This window comes from Aquila chrysaetos, chromosome 10, assembly GCF_900496995.4.
Source record: "Aquila chrysaetos chrysaetos chromosome 10, bAquChr1.4, whole genome shotgun sequence".
NCBI lineage: Eukaryota > Metazoa > Chordata > Aves > Accipitriformes > Accipitridae > Aquila > Aquila chrysaetos.
Window position 1 is genome coordinate 35,901,244 of NC_044013.1, and position 19,877 is coordinate 35,921,120.

At 59.9% G+C, this 19,877-nt stretch overlaps 3 protein-coding genes across 9 annotated transcripts in view; all 3 read right to left on the bottom strand.

Annotated features, from left to right (window-relative positions):
* Positions 1–829: 829 nt before the first annotated feature.
* LOC115347771 lies at positions 830–5,069 on the bottom strand. The gene is made up of 11 exons (XM_030029455.1): positions 4,970–5,069; positions 4,604–4,753; positions 4,281–4,500; positions 3,765–4,178; positions 3,339–3,501; positions 2,740–3,163; positions 2,120–2,272; positions 1,766–1,997; positions 1,599–1,675; positions 1,108–1,237; positions 830–986 (listed from the first exon to the last, which is right to left on the bottom strand). The coding sequence occupies exons 1-11, from the start codon at positions 5,067–5,069 to the stop codon at positions 881–883; spliced, it is 2,169 nt and encodes a 722-aa protein (XP_029885315.1). The 3' UTR covers positions 830–880.
* Positions 5,070–8,544: 3,475 nt separating this feature from the next.
* DTX2 (deltex E3 ubiquitin ligase 2) overlaps positions 8,545–19,877 on the bottom strand; it is a 41,481-nt gene continuing 30,148 nt past the window's right edge. For 5 of the 7 annotated variants that reach the window (XM_030028493.2, XM_030028494.2, XM_030028491.2 and 2 more), the window contains 6 exons: positions 12,443–12,487; positions 11,400–11,470; positions 10,580–10,738; positions 10,331–10,492; positions 9,530–9,619; positions 8,545–8,899 (listed from right to left, as the gene is read on the bottom strand). In XM_030028493.2, the coding sequence (XP_029884353.1) occupies positions 8,675–8,899; positions 9,530–9,619; positions 10,331–10,492; positions 10,580–10,738; positions 11,400–11,470; positions 12,443–12,487 (752 nt within the window). In that variant the 3' untranslated portion in view covers positions 8,545–8,674. The remainder of the gene's footprint in view (positions 8,900–9,529; positions 9,620–10,330; positions 10,493–10,579; positions 10,739–11,399; positions 11,471–12,442; positions 12,488–19,877) is intronic. The other 2 variants (XM_030028492.2, XM_030028496.2) reach the window with 1 other exon arrangement.
* Positions 12,989–19,876, bottom strand: LOC121233596. The gene is made up of 2 exons (XM_041126788.1): positions 17,208–19,876; positions 12,989–12,999 (listed from the first exon to the last, which is right to left on the bottom strand). The coding sequence occupies exon 1, from the start codon at positions 18,581–18,583 to the stop codon at positions 17,294–17,296; it is 1,290 nt and encodes a 429-aa protein (XP_040982722.1). The 5' UTR covers positions 18,584–19,876; the 3' UTR covers positions 12,989–12,999; positions 17,208–17,293.

Genomic DNA, 19,877 nt, shown 5'->3' on the forward strand with positions numbered 1-19,877 from the left:
GACACCCGGGCAGGATCAGGCCCCACATCCCCCGGGGAGGATCGGGGACCCACACCCTGGTACAGGATCAAGAATGCTGGATCAGGCCCGCCATAGCCCACTCCCCCCGCCCAGTGCGGGATCAGGGACCCACACCCCGGTGCAGGATCAGGCCCCAGGCTGCCGGTTCCCTCTTGCCATCTCGTGGCTAGCGAGGGAACACCCGCAGCACCCGGGCAGGATTGGGCCAGCTCTGCCTGGGGGAAACCCTCCTCCAGGTTTGGGGCAGGGAGAAATCGCTGTGGGGTGGATGGAAACCGGGAAAAACACCCCCCCTATACCCCGTCACCCACTCCTGGGGACATTTCTGCGTCCCTCACCCCAGCATCGGGGCTGTTGAGGGGGGGTCAGGCTCCCCTCGCTGCCTCGCGCTCCGGGGGGACTTTTCCCCGTTCAAAGTGGGCACAGGTGGCACCGCGTGCCCCAAGCTGGGTGCGAAAATGCTTCTCCCGCTCCAGAGCATCCCTGGCCGCATCCTGCCCTGGGCGGCAGCCATCCCACACCCAGCGATGGGGCTCAGAGCCCTGCGTGGGGGCACGGGGTCGGGGTCACGGGGCTTTTTCCGGGGGCTGCGGGAGGCGGCGAGGTTTCGGTGGGTGCCGTTCCCGGGGCGGGGGCACAAACGGGAGGCAGAGGCCGGGCGCAAAGCATGCGGAAAGGCCTTTAATCTCCCGCTCCGACGTGGCTCCCCGGGGCCCCGGTCCACAGGGCAGCTCTGGCCGTGCCCCCCACGGCGGCAGGCGCCGTGCCACCGACACCGGCGGCGCGATCGCGAGGGCACCCGAGGGTGCGTGGGCCGGCGGGAGCAGGCGGGGAGGGTGCGGGTGGCTGCGACGGGGGCTCAGAGCCGGGCGGCTGGCTGGTCGTAGACGTGGTGGGTGTTGTACCGCCGCACCGTCACCGCCTCCGGTTTGCTGAAGCTGCCGCTGCCGCCGCAAGCGTTCGAGCTGGGGAGGGAAGCGGGTGGGGGTGTGAGGGACGAGGGTGGGGGCCGCGGGGTGCCAGTGTCACCCTCTGACACAGGTCCCACGTCCCTAGCACCCATCGTGGCTCCCGGGTGGCACTCACCCCCAGAAGACCAGCATGGCCACCAGGACGGCCAGCAGGACGGCGAAGAGGATGGAGAGGATGGAGGTGAGGGCGATCATGCCGGCGCTGCGCCCGCTGCCCGTGGCGGGGATGCTGCTGAGCTGCCGGGCTGGGGAGAGAGCGGGAGGGGAGAGAGGGGCACGTGCACCCCGAGGCGGCGCAGGGGGCCCGGCCGGGGCCCGGTGCGTTCGTGGGCGACCGCAGCGTGCAATCGCACCGTGCAATGCCAGCGTGCAAATGCAACGGGCAATTGCAGCGTGCAACGGTAGCGTGCAAACACAGCGTGCCATCGTACCCCAGCGGGACCTGCAGCAGCACCCTGCCTCGGTTTCCCCGGCTGCTCGCAGCAGCGCTGCGCCCCGAGCCGCCGGTGCTCAGCGTGCAGCCCCCCCGGGACCACCCCGCACCCCCCAACGCCAGACGGCTGCGGGATGATGCGACGGGCGGGACAAGCACCCCGGCAGCGGTACCTGTCCTCAGGGTGATGGGGTCCGACCAGGCTGTCTCGGCCACGGGGTCGGAATCCATCAGGGCGAGGAACTTCACCCTGGGGTGGGAAGGGAGGTTGGCCACGGTCCCGCGAGCCGGGGGGGGCTGCCGGCAGGGGTGGGGGGCATGTCCCCATAGGCAGGCTCACTGGTACGGCCCAGGACCGGGCAGGGGGCCGTTGCAGGTGGGTCTCGTGTTATCCTCGGCGCAGCTGGTCTCGCTGCCGACGCGCAGCACCGCGATCTCCCCGGGGGGTTTGGGGCAGGGGTAGTTGAGGAGGGTGGTGTTGAGGGTCATGTAGGCGAGGGCGCTGGTGGGGAACTTCTGGAACTGTCTCTCGGGGGACCCCGGCCTCACGCTGTTGCTGAAGTTGCGGACGGCTGCAGGGACAAGGACGGGGATGAGGAGGGACCCCGGGGCGGGTCGGGGGGGGGCACGGGCAGCCCTGAGCACACCCCTGCCCGGGGCTGCTCCCCCCGGGGCCTCGCCGCATCCCACCTACCCTCGGGGACGGCCACCACCAGCCAGATGACGACGTCGTCTTGCAGGTCGGTGAAGATGCAGCGGGGCTGCTCCAGCGTGAAGGTGGAACTGGTCGTCAGGCCCCCCAGGGTGGAGCTGGCCATGCTCGGTTTGGGTTTGTGCGGGAGCTCGTCTGCGGTGAGAAGCCAAGGGGGGGGGGAGATGTGCAGTGGAGGGGTGCGAGACCCCCGCTGCAGCCCCCGGACCCGTGGCTCCGTCCGGCTGCAGCAGTACCGGGGGCTCGGCGTGGGGACGGGGCCAGGAGGGAGCTGACCCCCGCGATCCTGGCTGTGGGGCCCCCGCTCCCCTCCTGCCCCCGCATTTTGGGCTCAGACACAACGTGTTTCATGAGAAGAGAAAGCGAAGAAGACACCCCCGTGCCACCACCCGGGGAGGGACACCCCTGCGAGACCCCCCCAGAGGACCCCACGCTGTGCCAGCGGACCCAGGAAGGTGACACCAGGGATGCTGGCTGGGGGTGACACCCAGAATAGCGGGGGGGGCATCAGCTGCCCTGCACCTCCAGGCTCCGGGGACAACCCCCGCAAGCAGGGGACGGCGGGGACCCCCGGCCCAGCCCGACGGCGTTGGCGGACTCACCCAGGCCGTGGGCCATCGCTAGGAGCGGGAGAAGCAGCAGGAACATGGTGCGGGCGCCTGGATGCCAAGGGCGGGAGTGCGGGTGGCCGGGTTCTGCGTCCTTGCGGGGAACCCACCTGTGGCCGCCAACCGCCCACATTCCTGCGCCAGCCCCGTGGCAAACAGGTTGGGCTTGTTTCCCCGGGGGAGCATTTCCTATGCCTGACTGCCTTCCCCGGGAGGCGTGCTGAGAACCGCCACGCTCGTGACGCTGGCGGGCAACAATCCTCACCCAGGCAATGGGGCAGAGAGTGCCACCCCAGGGTGATGCCCACCTCGGGGGTCCCCGCAGACCCCACCGGTGCCAGCATGTGGCCCCCCCTGCTACCAAATGCCGCCAAGCCGAGGCCCCGGGTGGTTTTGGGGGGGGGGGAACCCGGTGCCCCTATCCTCCACAGGTCCAGCGCTTCGTGGCCGACATCGGGGGCCTGGTAAACACAGCACCAAGCTGGTGCGTGAGCGGGGTGGCAGGCAGAGGAGGGGGTGCATCGTCCCACAGCCGGGCAAGGAGGAGGCAGTTGCAGATGTAAAGTGAGAGTTTACTCGTCAGGACAGGGAGCGGGAGGCCGGGGGGCAAAGCAGCCCAGCCCCGGGGGGCTGCACCTGCAGCCGGGGGGCAGCGGCTGGGGCAGGGCCGGGGGGATGTGGTGGGTCCTGTAGGACCTGCGGGCGAAGGTGCCGGTCCCCGAATCCCGGCGGCACAGGGACCTCCACACCTCGGTGCTGCAGGGAGAGACAAGCAGAGGCGTCAGGCGGGGTCCGGGGGGCTCTGCCGGCCCCCCCGCACCGACCACCGCCGAGGGGCCCTTTCTCCTCGCCAAACTGTGACAAACCCCCGATTTAAGCAAAAAAAGGCTTTTGAGATCTTCAAAACATCTCCGTAGCTCCATCTCTTTGCCGATGGGGCCGAGGAGGGGGGCGTTCTCCCGGGGCGCCCCGTGGACGCGTCCCCCCACCCCGAGCACGTCCCCGCGCCACCCCCGTACCCCACGGCGGCGAGCGCTGCGGCGGCCAGCACGGTCCCCAGGCTGGCGAGGATGGAGGTGATGACGACCACGTCGCCGCCACGGCGCGCGGGCGCGGGGTCGATGGTGCTCGGGCTGCCGGCTGGAAGGAGACGGGATGAGGGATATGGGGGGGACACGGGGGGCTCAGGGATGGTGCGATGGAAAGGGGAGGGATAGGGCGGCCGGGGGAGATCGAGGACCGCTTCTCCCCTCTGGGTTTTGGGGTGACGGCATAGGGCCGATACCGTCCCACGTGCCGGCACCCCGTCCGGGCAGGTGCAGGGGACTCGCGGGGGGACGGCGGTGCCACCGGTACCTCTCCGCAGGAGGATGGGGTCGGACCACCTCGTCTCTGCTTTGGGGCCCTGGCAGCCCATCACCAGGAACTTCACCCTGCGGGACGGGTACGGCGGTGACACCGGCGGGGGACGAGCGCACCCTGGGTGGGGAATTACCCCAGCCGGGACCTGGGGGGATCCGTCCCTCTGGCCTTACCTGTAGGGCCCCGGGGAGGGCAGGGGCCCGTTGCAGGGGTCCCAGCCACCCTGGTCCCCACATGCCGTGTCGCCCCCAACCCTCAGGACGGCCGGGCTCGGTGCCGAGCAGGCGTACGCGGCCGCAGCCGCCTCCAGCGTCATATAGGAGCGGGCGGTGGGCAGCCGCTCGTACAGGGGCACGTCGGCGCGGGATGGAGGGTTTCTGAAGGCGTCCGAGGCTGCGCGGCACAGACGGGGGGGGGGGGGTGAGCAGCTGCGGCGAGGGTCCCCCACGTCCCCCCGCCAAGGCGGGGAGCACGTGCCGGAGCAGCAGGCGCTCACCGTTGGCGAAAGCCACCACCAGCCAGACGGCGTCGGAGGCGTCGGCGTGCCGGTCGAAGACGCAGCAGGGCCTCTCCAGCGCGAAGGTGGTCGCGGTGAGCTTCCCCGGCAGCGCCGCGGGGGGCACGCGGGGCACGTAGGGCAGCAGGGCTGGGGGAGCCGGCGGTGAGCTCAGTAAGAGCCTGACCCCAGCCCGCATCCACGCTGAGCTCCACGAACGCCAGTGCCGGCACAGCGGGGGCTCACGGGGTGCCAGCGGTGCCAGCACCAGGGGGACAGCACTGGTGTGGGGACCCCCCAGCCATGCCCGGCCTCATAACCTCCTCCCTGGCACAAACACCTTTGAAAGACCCACGGGGAAAACACCTCGCAGCCCCACCGAGCCCCCCGACCCCCCAGGGGAGTCACCCAGGCCCGCGGCTGCGCCCGTCCCAGCCAGCGCCAGCAGCACCCGTGGCAGCTCCATGGTGTCGTCCCGGTGGGGCTGGACGCGGTGCCCTGCTCCGCTCACCCCGTCCCACTGCCGAGGGGACGAACGGCCCCGTGAGCCCCCACCGCAGGGACCGCCTGTCCCGAGGTGCCAGACCCTCCCAGCCCTGCATTCCTGCACCGGCTCTGCCGGCCCGGCAAGACCCCGCGGGCAAAGGGGGCTGGCTGCACGTCTCGGGTCACCAGCTGGTGCCAAACCCCCCCCCCGGGTGAGCCGCCCCACTGGAGCCCAGAGCTGAGGCACCAGAACGGGCTGCAAGGATGCAGGGCACGAGCCTGCGATGTGAAAGGGTAAACCGAGGCACAGAGGAGACTGGAGCCGTGTCAAGGATGGGTTGGCAGGAGCCAAAGTCTTTGTCGGGGATACGGGGGCAGCTGGGCAAGTTGTCCCGCACCCCCATTCAACCCACCAAGACTTGACTCCCTGCGGGTGCCTCGCGCCCACCGGGCCCCCGGAGCCAGTGCGAGGGGTGAGCCCATGCCCGGCTGGTTTTGGATGCAGCCAGCCTTGCCCCAAGGGCAGGGAAGCGCTCCGGAGCCATCACACCCTGAACTCACCCAAATCCTCAAGTGTTTAAGGCAAACGGTCCCACCCAGCACCAGGGGCACGGAGGTACCCAAACTCCGGGGCCACCCAGTGCTGACATTTCCCCATCCATCCTTCCCCCTCGCTGGCAGCGGGGCCGGGCCATGGCCCCCCTCCCTGGGGAAAGGGTCCCCAAGCCCTTGGGAGGGGGCCAGGCTCAGTGACCCTAGAATGGGAGCTGCCCCACAGCTTGGGAGCCCCCCCACCGCTGCACCCCCCCCGCCAGCTGCTCTCCATGCAGAGGGATCTGAGTGCTCCTTCTCCGGTGTTTGCCAAGGGCAGCGGCTGCCCATTCCTGCGTGGGAGGGAACTTCCCCCCCCTTCCCGAAGAGGCCGGGACCGCAACTTCAGATTAAGTGGAAATGGGGCATTCAAAGATTACACAGTCCAGCTGCAGAGGGGAAAATCAGGCGCAGCTGCAGCCTCCATCCCTCCTCCCGTCCCTGCCTTATTCCCCTCTTCCAACCCAGCAATACCTGCCCCGGGGTCCGCGGATGCCCGCAGGGACACGCCAGCCCCCCATCTGCCCCCCCAGAGCCCTCCTTCCCGCTCCCCGGCAGGATGCCAGCGGCCGGGTGAGGGAGGCAGGATGACACAGGGGGACAGTGAGTCACAGTTTCAGCTGCCGGTACCCGCTACTGGGACACGGGGCCAGCATACCTGTGGGGTCAAGGCTCGGCTAATAATAACCACCCCGCTGCAAACAGGCTTGCGCTGCAGGGGGAAGGGAGAAACCCCCACCCTGGGTCTCCAGCCAGGGCTGGGGGGACCCAAATCTTTTGGTCAAACCTGTCCAGTAGCATTATTAAGCACTTATTTTAGGCCCTGTCGCCTCCCGGCTCCAACCGGCACTACGGCATCGCCGTCATGCTTTTGCCCCACGCTGCTACCGCTGCCCCAGGGCAGAGAGGGAACCGACTTCAAAGCATCCCCCTGTGCAGCAGCGTCCGAGCACCCAGCTCTGCTGCTTTCCACCCCTTTGCCGCCTGCATCCCCCTGCCGCAGGGGCTAAGCCGTCTCGGGCTCAGCACGGACACGGCCAGGATTTTAGGAGATGCCTCATGTCCTCGTGGCAGAGGATGTGACAGGCAGGGATGAGCCGCTGAGCCTGACCAGCTCATGCCGCGGTGTCCCAGCCCTGGACCAGCCCAGACACAGGGAGGCTCGAGCTGATTCATGCACATGGGCATCTGCCAAAGACGCCTTGGGCAACGCTCAGCAGGAAATTCTTGCTTTGTACAGGGCTGGGTGAACCCTGCTCAATTTTTGCTTCAATTGTTTTGATTGCTGGAAGAACATGATCTGGGGATGCAAAGCTGAGGTTTAAACTCAAAACCTTCCTTTCGCAACCAGGGCGGGAGAGGAGCAGACACAGCCCATTTTTGTAGAGCTCAGCAACACACAGACACATACCTGCTCCACCCAAGCAGCTTCCATTCTTGCAGCATCCCCAAACTTCCCTGGATGTTTGAGGGTCTTCTCCCTAGAGCCTGCAGCAAGAGAGTAACCAGGAGGCTGCAAGCACAAGACAGACCCTGGGGAAAGCTCCAGCCCTTGACAGCTCTGAAAATCCTTTCGTTTGTATATTGGCATGACAAAACTGCCCCTCTGCTGGTCCAGGACATGCTGGTCCCGGGAGGATGCCAAGACAGAGCTACCACGGAGCATGGCCACATCCCGGATCTCCCAGGAAGGAGGTAAAATGGCAGATGGCGCCAGGGCCTCTGGTGTGCCAAAGGGATTTAATGTGGGCAGAGCTCCAGGGACTTGCAGCTGGTGGCCACAGGGAGGGGAACAGACAGAAACAGCTCTTAGAAAGAGCTTCAGCTACCAGGTGACAAGAAGCCTGGGGACAACGTACAGCAAGGCCACCAGGATTGAGGCAATATCCCCTCGGCAAGGCGCTAGCACTCGTAACGGGCAGAGTTCATGGTGCGGGACTGTGCTCCCTCCCGGAGAGCATCCCTGCGAGCATCCCTGTATCACTGCCACCACCGCCCAGCTGGCAGCAGAGCCGGGGAGGAAGGTGGCCCGTCACCGCCTGGTGGCACCAGCACTCCCTGCAGCAGCAGCAGCACAAAGCACAACAGCCTCCTCCCTACAGAGGCTTCACCGGGCACCAACAGCCCCAAACTGCTGCCATTTCACCTGAGAGAAGGGGAAAAGAGGGGTAGGTCCTGCCCGAAGGGCTTCAGGGAGGATGGCAGCTCACAGCAAGAGCAGGGGGTTGCGATTTCCCCCAGGACGGACACTGCCCGGTCACCTCTGCCGGCACCGTGCCCACAGACCACCAGGCTCCGGTGGGCGAAGCGCTGACAGGCTGCAATCCCTGACCCCTGGGATCAGCGCCCCATGTCCTGCCCCTGCAGATTTGTGTCCCTCCAGCAGAGCTGAGCTTTCCCTCCTTTCTCCTGGCTGGATCGAGTGTCCCCGGCTCCGTGGAGCAGGCTGGTCCCCCAGAGAGGGCCACCGAGAGGGGAGGCACCCCAAGCCATCAGGCAGCTTGAAGGCAAAGCAGCGACTCGCTGTGGAAATGAAGTGTTTATTACAACCAAGCAGAGATACAGGGGCAGGAGGGAGGAGGCTTCGCTCTAAGAGGTGGCTCAGAGACGGGGAGCTGCGGTGTGCCAGAGGGAGGCCTTCGCTTGCTTTCCAGATGGTCTAGTAGGAATGAGATGCTCTCCTCTCCCCATCCTGTCCCCAAGCATTACTAGGACAAGGTCCTTCCTTCACAAGGTGATCTGTCACCTCAGGACCACTGTCCCAGCTGGTCCTGGCTGCAGCCATCAACCCCACCCACAGATGCAAGCACAGTTTCTACAAAAATATCCTTCCCTCCCAAAAAAGACACTGTAAAGAGCAGGCAGGGCTTCCACGGTACAGTGTTATTGCTCAGTGTGACAGGTGGTCAGACACAGGAACTTAAGGCAACAGGAATAAGTGCACTAGGTGGGCTCCCCGACGCGTGCACGGCACAGCCGGGACCCCATCCCAGCTCATTGTCTCAGGCAGTCCTCGGTGACACCCTGCGCGGCCAGCTCCGCCAGCACATTGTCCAGGTAGTTGGGGTCAGGGTAGCCGTGGCCACTCAGGTTTGTGTCCATCTCAGTCTTGTGGTGGATCTCGTTCCACACCACCGTGTTGCTCTCACCGGTTGTGCTGGAGGTGCCCACTGTGAAAATCAGGCGTCTCTTCCAGGCCACCCTCAGGAGCTCCAGGACCTGGAGATGGAAGGAGAAAAACCAAAGCTGGCCTTCAGCAGCTAGGAGACTTGAGCCATGAAAACAGCTTGCTAGAAGCTTGACAACCTAAATCCCTGCTGTAGCAGGAGGAAACCAAAGATCCCAGCATCAGAAGGGATCTTCCTCACCTCCTAGTTACCCATGTGATTCCCCTGATGGGAAGGACCATTCCCTACACATGCTGGTCTTCCAGGACTTGAAAAATACCAGCACGAGTTGAGGCAAACACACTCAACCAGAGGAAACAGGGATTGGAAGAGCCAGCAGCTGGACTTTCCAAGCTCAGCGGTTCTCAGTGCAAACCGTTGTAACCGCACAACCCAAGATAGGCCAGGAGTGTCTTCCCAAAAGATCAGATGGGATTTTGTTTAATAAAAGAATGAAGGAGAACAAGTCTTCACAGTTAAAGCTGTGAAGAAGCACCAAAGATCTTCATGGGCAGATGGATTACAAATACATGTAAGGAACAAACAGCATGGACAACTACCAAGAATAGCTGGTTAGCATCATGGGGACAGCTCCCAAAAGCGACCCTGTTGGGCTGATCCACCAACACAGGGCCAAGGGACAACCTGAGAAGAGTCATGTTATCAGGGTGTGATACCTTACCTTTCTGCCCTTCTCGTTGTCTGGTAGATAACAATAGCGAGGAAAGCCTCTTGCTGTGTATGGCATCCCAGGGTTGGGGTGCTCAGGGCCCTGCAATAGATGAGACATATTTGGCATGGACACGTCTATCTTCATATGAGTTGGAGAATCCCTCAGCAGCAGGATTTAGGACCAGCAGCAGGATTTGACATGGGCCCATCTCAGACCAGCTCTTCCACGTAAAAGGAGCAAGGTATTGCTGATGATGAGTATGAGGTATCTGACTTGTTCTTATGGGACATATGAGTATTACGGGTGCTCCAAGAGCGGTCTCGTGCTGGGATATAAAGCCAGCTCTTCAGATTACTTAAATCCTGGTGGGAGACAGCCCCAAACCAGAGCTTTTTCCACGTGGTCTGATGCCACCCTAAAAAGACCACCCAGCTCAAACCTTTGCAAGCTCACTGCCACCACTGAAACCTCAGATGTGGGTTGTGAAACCAGACGTTGGGATCTCTCCACCTTGTGAGCATGGGCCAAGTCTCCTCCCTGCTTCATGCAGACATTAGCCTTTACTGCAGGTGAAAGGCTGTTGTAGATCCTGGGCCCACTCTCAAAGCGGGAAAAGATCTTTCATGGAGGAGACCCAAGTCACTCATACATTGAAGAACAGCCAGTGCAGCTGCTGGCTCGAGGCACCTTAGGCTGCTCAGTGACGGGCTGCCAGCAGATACTGTACTGGATCCCAATACCTTCTGGGAGGGTCTCGCAGTTTGTGCTATCTTGGCAGCAGCCGTACCTGCGAGCATGCTGTGCACTCACCTGAATGCCTCTGCTGATGTGATACACAATCTGGATTGTCCCACAGTCCTTGTGGCCAGGGAGGGACTGGGGGAAAGTGGAGACCTCCATCTTCCCTTTGGGCTGAGTACCAGTTTTCTCTCCGTAGATGGTTTTACAAGAGGGGCACTGCAAACTCCCATCCTGCAAGGAGAGAGAAGCAGGCATCAGAGCTCCACAGCTGAGTCACCCGGGCACAAGGGACCTGGTGGGGATGGGCCAGCTTGGTACCTTGTTCCCGTTGGAGTACATGGCCAGCATGCAGAGCATGTGGAAGGAGTGCTGGCAGTTTGTCAGACGACCAACTGTCTCTGGCTTGATTGTGCTGCACTCGCATGCATCGCCGTAACCTGAGGGGGAGGACAGCTTCTCCATGCAGATGATACAGTCCTAGAGTCCAAGACAGAAAGGAGAAAACCACCGTGTAGTGCGAGCATAGGCTGATCGTAATGACTGACCCACCAAGGAAGCGATCAAGATGCTTCAGGAAGGTTTGCCTTCAACTTTAATCCCTTCCTTTGAGGTTTAAGGGCACAGAGACAGGTTTCCTTATCTGGCTGGTATTGCCCCACTCCACCACCTCCTGGACAGCACAGGAAGAGAGCTGCCATCAGTCAGAGGGGATGAGTGGGAACTGAGTATGGTTATGTCCTGCTCCTCTACAGAGCAGCTCCAGTACAGGGTTTTAATCTCTGTAGTTTTGACCTCTATGAGCATTGAGAAGAGACCAAAGCCAAACTCCCTCCCTCCACCCCAGGCCCTGCAGCCAGCTCCAAGGGAAATGGGGAGGCATTGCCAGACTTAGCTATTCAACCCACACCGTGCTTTCTCCGTCACAGTCCTCTGACGAGGACAAGTCACCAGTTATCACATGTGGGCTTCAGGCAGTGCTGAAGCCTCTCCATCTAGCGTCAACAGTGCCACTGCAAGCAGCAGTATCTACCACATAGGATGCCCAAGGAAGGATGGTCCTCAGGCATCGCCATGATTTTCGCAGCACCCCAGTGAACAGGCCACTGGGCAAGCCAGGGTTGCTTCACTGTCCTCTCACCTCGTCAGCAGGAGTGCCCTTCAGCTCTTCCAGGTACTTCTTCACCACTGCTTCTGGCTCGGTTGGTGTTGCTGCACAAGGAGAGAGATGAGAAAAAGAGAAGAAATCAGACACGACATGAGATATGATGGGCACATGCAGGGTGAGCTAGAGAGAAGGGAGACAAGCAAGTCACTGGCCAGGACGCCAAGGAGAAAGGTTAGGGTTAGAGGGGGAGAAGAGGCTGCTCCAACTGATCCCTACACGCCCTGCAAAGGCTTTGCTATCAGAAATGACTACCACTCGGACCGTGAGTGCCGCAGACGGGAGAACCCACTGCCAGATGTTGGTGCCCTGTGCCATACACCTAGGGTCTGCCTGCAGCTGCTGCGCTCCAGTTCTCCCCACGTACCCCAAATGACACCAGCCGGGTCCCAGATGGACTTTCTTTGTGCATACCAGAGGCCAGCTAAGATCAAACTCAACCCAAGGACGCTATGGTCTCTGTGGGAGAGATGATTACATCATCTGTGTTGTCAAAGGAGCAGAGGCATTCCCACATAGCCCCAGCTGGCACCTGACAAGGAGACCCAACAATACACTAAGCTTCAGGTCCTCTTTCGAGTACGGCAGAACGAGCCTCACATCCTTAACACAAAACAGCGTCCTCTCTCTTGAGCTTCCACATACTCATATCCAGCAAGACACAGTGCAAGTTACAGGGTATATAAAACAAACCAGCTTTCTAACAGGTACCCTATTTGCAGCACATGGCACCGATATCTTTGCATTTTCCTAAATAGAGTCCCTGGTCCCCATCCATCCAGGCATGGGCACCCGAGCAGCCCACCAGCAACGGCAGCCCGGTCCCCTCGGAGGTGTTACGGGATTAGAGCAACAAACATCACACAACCTGGAGCCAGTTACCGCTGGGAGCATCAGCGGGCACCTCAACTCCCAGCCCATCCTTTTTGAGCTGCCCAGCAAGGCTTGGCTTAAGCCAGTGAGCATCGCACGCCTCCGCACGGCGCCCAGCCCCGGCTGAGAGGAGTTGAGCTCCTTACCGGTCATCAGGCCCGTCACGGAGGCTGCCAGGCTCTTCCACCAGCCTAGGAAAGGAAACATTTGCACAAGTGACTTTATGACTCCACCTGGCAGGAGGCAATACAGAGATCTGTCACTTGGCCTGGGGGAAACCTTGCCCTTCCTTCCTCAATCTACTTCTGGGGGAGATCAGGGGAAAGCAGTGCTGTGCCAAACGGGCCGGCAAAGTCGTAGCTCTTCCTTTGCCGTTCTCCATCCCGGCCCTGACTGGCCGGGATGGAGAGTGGGGAGCAAAGGAAATGCTAACAGCAGCAAGACAGGCCACAAGCATCTGTGCCCAACACCCCAGAGCCTCACAAGGGAGTTGTACTCCCTCACTGCCCCAAAGAGCTTTGCTCTTAAGCTCGTTTCTAAGCCACTGTAGGTCATTGACTGTGCTTTAGCACAGAGAGTACTGCTACTCCAAACTCCATGCTCCCAGGCGGACACAGAACATCACCACGTGCAACAGCTGGGCATCAGAGCTGTAGCTGTACCTGCATGACACACACCTTCAGCTCTCCCCCTCACTGTAGTGCTTTCAAGGAAGATGGAGGGTTCACAAGCATTGCCTCTGTGGTTGAAAAAGCTGGGCATCAAGAGATAGCCACACTGGAGCCAGCAACAAGCTGTTTTGCCACCCCAAAAAAGCAAAGTCTGTCACCAGCAGGAAGGGGTGGGTGCTATTTTCTAGATAGCTACCTTCCATGATAGAGGCAAACATGGTGAAGCAGAAGGGAAGGACTACTCACACACCACAGGTGTCATTAAACAGGCAACGACCTGGATGGCACAGATCCTGTATCACATAGGAGCCCCTCATTCCCCTGAACGCCAGCTCTGCAAGCGGCTAGTGCTATGGGGGCACCTTGCCAGAGAGCACTTGGTCACCCTGCAGCACAGACAGCTGGGTGAGATGCAACCAGGGAAAAGATGCCTTTTCACTGCAGACAAGCTAGCTCGGGGCAACAGAAGAGAGTGAGGCAGAACACTAACGTGGGTGGAAAATCATTTAGCTAAGGAAGACTGATGAACTGGGAGTTGGACTCTCGTAAATGAAAACACAGTCATTAAGATGAGTTATTTTCAGAAGGGGATTCCTGGCCATTCTGAAACACATGATTTCTGGCACCGGTAGCAGGAGGAAGGGATGACTGAGCACACAGAGCAAGACAAGGAGCCCAGGAGGTGAAGGGATGCTCCCTCAGTGTGCCAGTGCTGGGCAGAAGGAGAGCTGCGTGACTTCTCAGGCAGAGCAGGGCTGTGAGGATCACCCTCTAGAGACTCCCAGCCGGGAAGGTGGTAACAGGATAAAACAAGGATTAAGCCAAAGAGCAACACGGAAGCAGGTGTTTTCCACTTCAGGGGCATGACAAAATCCCCTGGAAAAGCATTTCCAAGAACTGCCACAAGAAGAGCAGGAGACAAACAGGAACCTGGGCAAGCCTCAGCCTTCCAGCACTCAGGCCAAGAGCTCAGCAGTGCCAGGAGCTGCTTCAAGGCCTCATCACCAGATCTCACAGAGAACGCAGCTCCTTGTGTTGTCTTTTCCAAAGGAGAGAAACGGGTCCGGGAATCCTCTCTGCTGGGACCTTGCTCGCACACAGTGGACCAAGAGCTGCCAGCCAGGAACGAGTCACAAGGGGATGCGATCAGTCTGAACTGTCTCAGCTCACTGTTGGAGCTCAGCATTTATGGTGCCTGAAGCCCTCCCAGCTGAGTGTTCTGTGATGTCCCCACCCAGGCTGGCAAACACAGGGTGGCACTTTCCATGCGTGGCAGCTGGAACCAAGCTCCGGTTTGCAACCGCAGGAGACCTTCATGGTCACACAGGAGACAGAGGCTTCAGGTTCTTCTGCTCTGCAGGTTTTGGAGACGACCGTGTGAGCAGGGCTAGCTGCTACCCACAGTAGCATGAGTACCCGATCACGATGACCACCATGTTCTCATTCCTGAGGATCCCATGCTGCCTGCCAGACAGACCACCAAGTCCTTCTCCATCTGAACTGTGCTTTCCAGGTGGCTCTTTCTGAAGTGACCTTCTTGTCTCCTCTGGCTGTGGGCTGAAGAAAACAATGCCAAAAAGATGCACAGACAAAGTGGTGAAGACAGCGAGGGAAACGAGCAGAGAGAGTGTGTTACACCAGCAGCAATGCCTGCCCAGTACTTGGCAGAATGCCCCAGCTCACCTGCTCCCACCTGCACAGCAGATCTGAGCAGCTTTAGAGCAATTCACATCGTTCAGGATGGTGGAGGACGCTCCTTCCCTGCAGCCCCTGCTGTGCATTTCTCTTGCTGTTGACTTTCCTTCCTCTGTAGCAGCTCAGAGAAACGAAGAGATGACTTGCCCAAGAACTGGCCAGGCTCATTTAAATCAAATCAATGAAAGGAGACAAAAATCCTGGTGCAGAGCTGGGTAAAAGTGAGGACAAGAAAGCTCTTGCAGAGTCTGTGGGATACAGTAGTGATTCTGGGCAAAGCAAATGGCATTACACCACCTCAGCAGCAGGCATCAGGATGGAACTGGGGGCAATCAGACAGGCAGAAGAGGGCAATGCAGCCCTCAGCCATCCTTAGGAAACCCAGGCCTGATGGGTTTGCATTGTGGCATCTCTGATTTGTTCCTGTCACTTTGCTGTGATAATGCTCTGATGCATTTAGATCCACCAAGGTTGCCTGGAGAGAGAAAGGGCTGGCGAGCCCAGATGCTTTACAAAAATCTGTCCCCAGCTGCAAGTATTTGAATGTCCAGTCCCAAAGAAGCCTTTTAATGCTAAGAACTTAGTTTCAGCAAGGGCAGTGAAGCCCACACAGCCTTCCTTGCCTCTGAAGAGAGATTATTCCTTGGGCAGACCAGCACATCTGGCAGGCCATATCCCAGCAGCACAGGGCAGGAGCTAGAAGGCGGCTGGGAGGCACGAGCCACATATGCTTCAGCGCATGAATCACTTCCTTACTGGACCATTTGCTCCATAAAAGTGTTTGCCTGCAAATCTTTGTTCTAGCCATCCCTTGGGATCATCAAAGCCTGTTCAGTCCCCAGAGTTTTCTGGATTCAATAGTGGATTGAAAATGCAATAGCAGAATCGACTGATGCCGTTTATCACCAGCTGGTCTAATGCTGTGCTATTGATTTATCTGGGATGTGAAGGAATGTTTACCATTCTTTCATTTACAAAGAGAAGAATAACAATTTTTTTTTTTAATGCTTCCCCTTCCTCCCTGTAAACAGTAAGTTGCTTGCTGAAGCAAGGGCTTTCCATGGGCAACATTTAACAGATGTGTTTTGAATCCTTGCTCGGCAACCAAATGCTTGCAGCAGTAACATGCCTCCTTCTGTATCCCAAAATGAGCCATATGGTTAGCAGCAGACTCTTCTTTCTGATACCCCATGCAGGTCAGACACAGGTTGTTTCTAGTTATTGTCACGGACAGTCACCCAACTCTTATCACCTCTGCCCTGTGCTCCCTGAACTTGCAAAGGCTGGACCTACTGGCCTCAACCCCCAGGAGGGCTGTCCAGAGATCAGGAAGGTGAGAGGAGATTTGGTGTTAAAACCAGGTTTCTCCACATTTAGCATTTCAGCAGGATAACCAAGTGACCAGGCTGCTCTGGTCATGACAGACCATCCCTGTTGTTGCAGCCTGTCTCCTTCAGCAGATCACCCACAGGAACAGCGAGCTCCCCCGACTATGAGGGGCTCCCTATCCCACCCATCCCATAGGCACTGGCACGGTCCGCCGACCCAGCTGCAGACGGACAGACATACAGGGAGCAAGCAGAGTCAGCTGGGATTACCCCCCTTGCCTAGCCAGATCCTATCCTGCTTGGCAGGGAAGGACGAGCACGCTTATCTCCTCTCCCTCCGTACCGCAGCACTCCGCACGTGCCTGCCCATCCCAGAGAGGACATGCGGGGAAACCTCCAAGCCCGGGGAAAAGCGGACAGCGATCCCATCAGCTGAGAGGGTAACAAGTGGCACACCAGACCCAAACCACCACCTCCTCCCTTCAGTCCCCCCAAGGGCCCTGGGAAGGCAGGGGAGCCCTGTGATGGCTGGCTCCACGCCCGAGCAGCACGGCAGCGCTCGGAGAGAGCCGGACAAGCCACTCGCCTCCGTCCCGGACAGCCGGCGGGGTCTCGTCTCGCTCCGAGCACAGTCAGCGGTGCTGGCACGAGGCAGCGGCTGCAGCAGCCCGCGGAAGCGCAGCGCCGTGCCAGCCGGTGGGAAGGCAGCGCTGATCCGTCAGGACGGCAGACGCTGCCAGGCCGTGTGCCAGCACCGATAGCGCAATGCCTGCCTGGAGACTACGGTTTCCCCGAGACCTGCGGCACCCACGGCGCGGCACTCGTCTGCACCGCAGACATCATTGCCAGAATGGCAACAACGTTAACGAGTCCTGACTAATTAGCGCCTTTATTTAACATAACCCAGCTATTCACCAAGCTGGCTGAAATTCCATCAATGCTGCCTCAACCGTGTGGGGCCCAGCAGCAGGAGGGAGCAAGAAGGGGCTCGGCAGGGGTACGCTGCACCCACCACCACCTCTTTTGGCACCAGCTGGTTGTAGTCAGCACACTGACGGGCCAGCTCCTGGATGCACAGCTCTCACTAGAGCTCTCCATAATGGAAAATCCTAGCGGGGTGTGGGAGGGCAAAGGGCACGTTATGCAGAAATTCAGGGCACAAAACGGGCCCATCTCTGCCTGTTGGCAGCTTCAGGGTCTGTAAAAGGAAATAGAACAGTCTGGCCATAGGTCAGGCTCAGTACTTTCAGTGCAGAGCGACGCTTCTAAGCCCAGAGGAGTGTTGTACAAACACAGCCTGTTCCTAAGAGGGACCGAGTACTCTCTTCAACCCACAAGTCATGCACTCTGCAGGACTGGCATCCCTGCCCCCAGCAAAGGGGATCCCGCTTTCTAAAATGAGGGGGAATTTCAGCAATCTAAAACGTAGAAAGGCACCCCAGCATTGAAAAGGGCAGAGCTGGCAAAGTCTCCTCTGCAGCACATCCTGAGGAGGGCGAGGACGGCTGGGACAAATCCTGCCATGCCAGATGGGAGAAGGAGCTGCTTGGTGCCCCATCCCCAGACACTGTCCCATCCCTCCTGCTGCTGTCCCCTCTCTGCTCCTCCAGCGGTGTCCTGACCCCAGCAGGTGGCATCGGTGAGCTGGCAGGGAGGTGACAGCCTGGCTCTCCGGGCTGGCACTGGGCACAGCCCTGGGGCTGAGCCAGCTGCCCGGACACCCCCGGGGGCCAAGGCTGGTGCCAGCCCTGCCCCAGCACACCCAGCCTTTGGCCAAGGTGCGGCTCAGCAGCCCTGGCAGGCAACACGCGTGTGCTCTCGGGTGCTGCCGCAAGCGCTGAGGAACCGGCATCTCATGGAGGAAGAGGTGCTGCCGATGGGGTGTGTAACACCCAGCACGGCTACAGCCACCCCCCTGCTCTCCCGGTGGGCGCCTCACACGGTGTGTGTTGCTCTCACCCCCCAGCCCACGTCCCATCCTCCCCCACCGCCCCGTTTCATGCTCTGCATCGCTGCTCTCCCCACCCTGCTCAGAAGTCACAAGACATATCCTCCTATTAACACTACGCCCTTGCGAGCATCCTGGTTGCTTGCACCCGCATCTCCTCCATGCCAGGGAGGGGCTGGATGCTGCGAGCGGTGCAGAGCCTGGTACCAACAGACCCCACCGAGGAGAAGCCAGCAGCCAGCCGCACTGCGGGGTGGGGGGACCGCAGAGGAGCAGGGCTGTGTGTTTGTGGCCACACCTTACCCTAAATACAGCTAGTTTCATGTCAATAACCAGCAGCAGGTGACCAACACCAATGGCAGGCCTGGCCCTGTTTTTCGGGCTCCTCCAGCGACAGGGACAAGGCAATGCCTCTGCAGGAGGGCCTGGCCTCTCTGCAGCTCTTTCAGCACTGCTTCCAGGGCTTCCCCACCACCCAGCCCTCATCCCCAGCTGCAGGGGGCTGCATGGACGCTGCCCGCACCGGGAGCGAAGTGCCAGGAGCCGCATTACCCCGCTGCCTTGCCAGCTCGCTCTGTGGAGCGAGATCCTCACCCAGACCCTCTGCCACCCACCTCCATGCAGCTCTTCTCCTTCACCTCCCATTTTCCTTTGCTCCTCCTGTTCTTCGCTGCTTCTCCTGCCGCCCCCTGCTTTCTCCTCCCCCTCTATCACACATCCTACTCCACATTTGCTCTCTCCCTCCTTCTCGCCGTTTGCATCTCCTCCTCCCGGCTCCCTCCATTATGCATTTCTGCAAGATGCCTCCTTCCACATTTAATTTCTATTTTCCTTCTACCACCCTTCCTGCCTGCTTCAGATGGGTTGGACCTCACTTCCCCATCAAGCACGGACTCCAAGGAAAGAAACACTGGCACCAACAAACTCCCCAGACGGCCAGGCGCCTCTTCCCCTCCACCTCAGGGTTCTTCCCTCTTTATTAAACACAAGCATCTCCACATTGAACATCCCCCACCTCTAGTCCCCCCTTTGCTTATCTGAAGGGGGAAGCACCTTAGGTTTGGTGGTGGCTGACCACCCCAGGACACCTGTACCAGGGTTGGCAAACAATTTCTACAACTACACCAGGCTGGATTCACACCTACCCCCGCAGAGTCCCAGGGCTGCCGCACACACATGGGACCCAGGCTCTAAACTGAGAGCCCACAGACTCTGCAAGGGTGAGGGTGCAGGATGCCAGTGAGATATGAAAAGGAGAAATGAAGGCCCTACCCAGGAGGTGGCTCAGCTCAGCAGGAGAGCTGGGGTAACCCGGCCCTTCCTGCCAGGGCACGTCCACCTGAGAGCACTCCATTCCACTCCCACACCAGACAGAGGTGGAGAGAACTAATCCTCTGCAATTCAACCTTAGAAAGCCCTGTATGACTCAGGGGCCCACTTGTCTGGAAGATGCTTCTCATTCCATGACTCAACCATGACAAGCATGGCTTACAAGCAAACCTTCTCTTGAGAGCACATATAGATTAAATGCTCTCCTTGATGGTCCTTCAGCTTTCAGACTTGTCCCACCAATGAGTCAGAGAAGGTCGTGGTACACGAATGCCCAGGGCTCCCCAGGAGGGCATAGTCGGACCATGGGGGAGGCTGCAGGAGTCTGACATGCACAGAGAACAACTGGGCTGCTCCAGCTTTAATGACTGATGGAAACAAGCAGACCTACCACAGGACCAGGTCTACTTTATCATCTTATTTTACAGCCTGTCAGAGACCGTCCAGGCCAGAGGAGACGCATCCTGCTTCTCCCCTTAGTGGGACAAACATCATCAGTCAAATCAGAAGAGCCAAGAGGGTGGGGGGAGAGACAAGAGGAAAGGAGGGAGGCAGAACAAGTGCAGAGAGATAAAGAAGGAGATGGAAGCAAATATCAGAGTTTGAGCAG

Bases quoted from the DNA above. Each gene is read 5' to 3' on its own strand.
- LOC121233596 (XM_041126788.1), bottom strand. From the start codon at position 18,583: ATGGGAGGTGAAGGAGAAGAGCTGCATGGAGGTGGGTGGCAGAGGGTC.
- LOC115347771 (XM_030029455.1), bottom strand. From the start codon at position 5,069: ATGGAGCTGCCACGGGTGCTGCTGGCGCTGGCTGGGACGGGCGCAGCC. The intron at 3,502-3,764 runs GTACGGGGGTGG...CTCTCCCTGCAG, and splicing joins GCAGCGCTCGCCGCCGTGGG to CACCGAGGTGTGGAGGTCCC. The intron at 1,238-1,598 runs GTACCGCTGCCG...CTCTCTCCCCAG, and splicing joins CCCCATCACCCTGAGGACAG to CCCGGCAGCTCAGCAGCATC.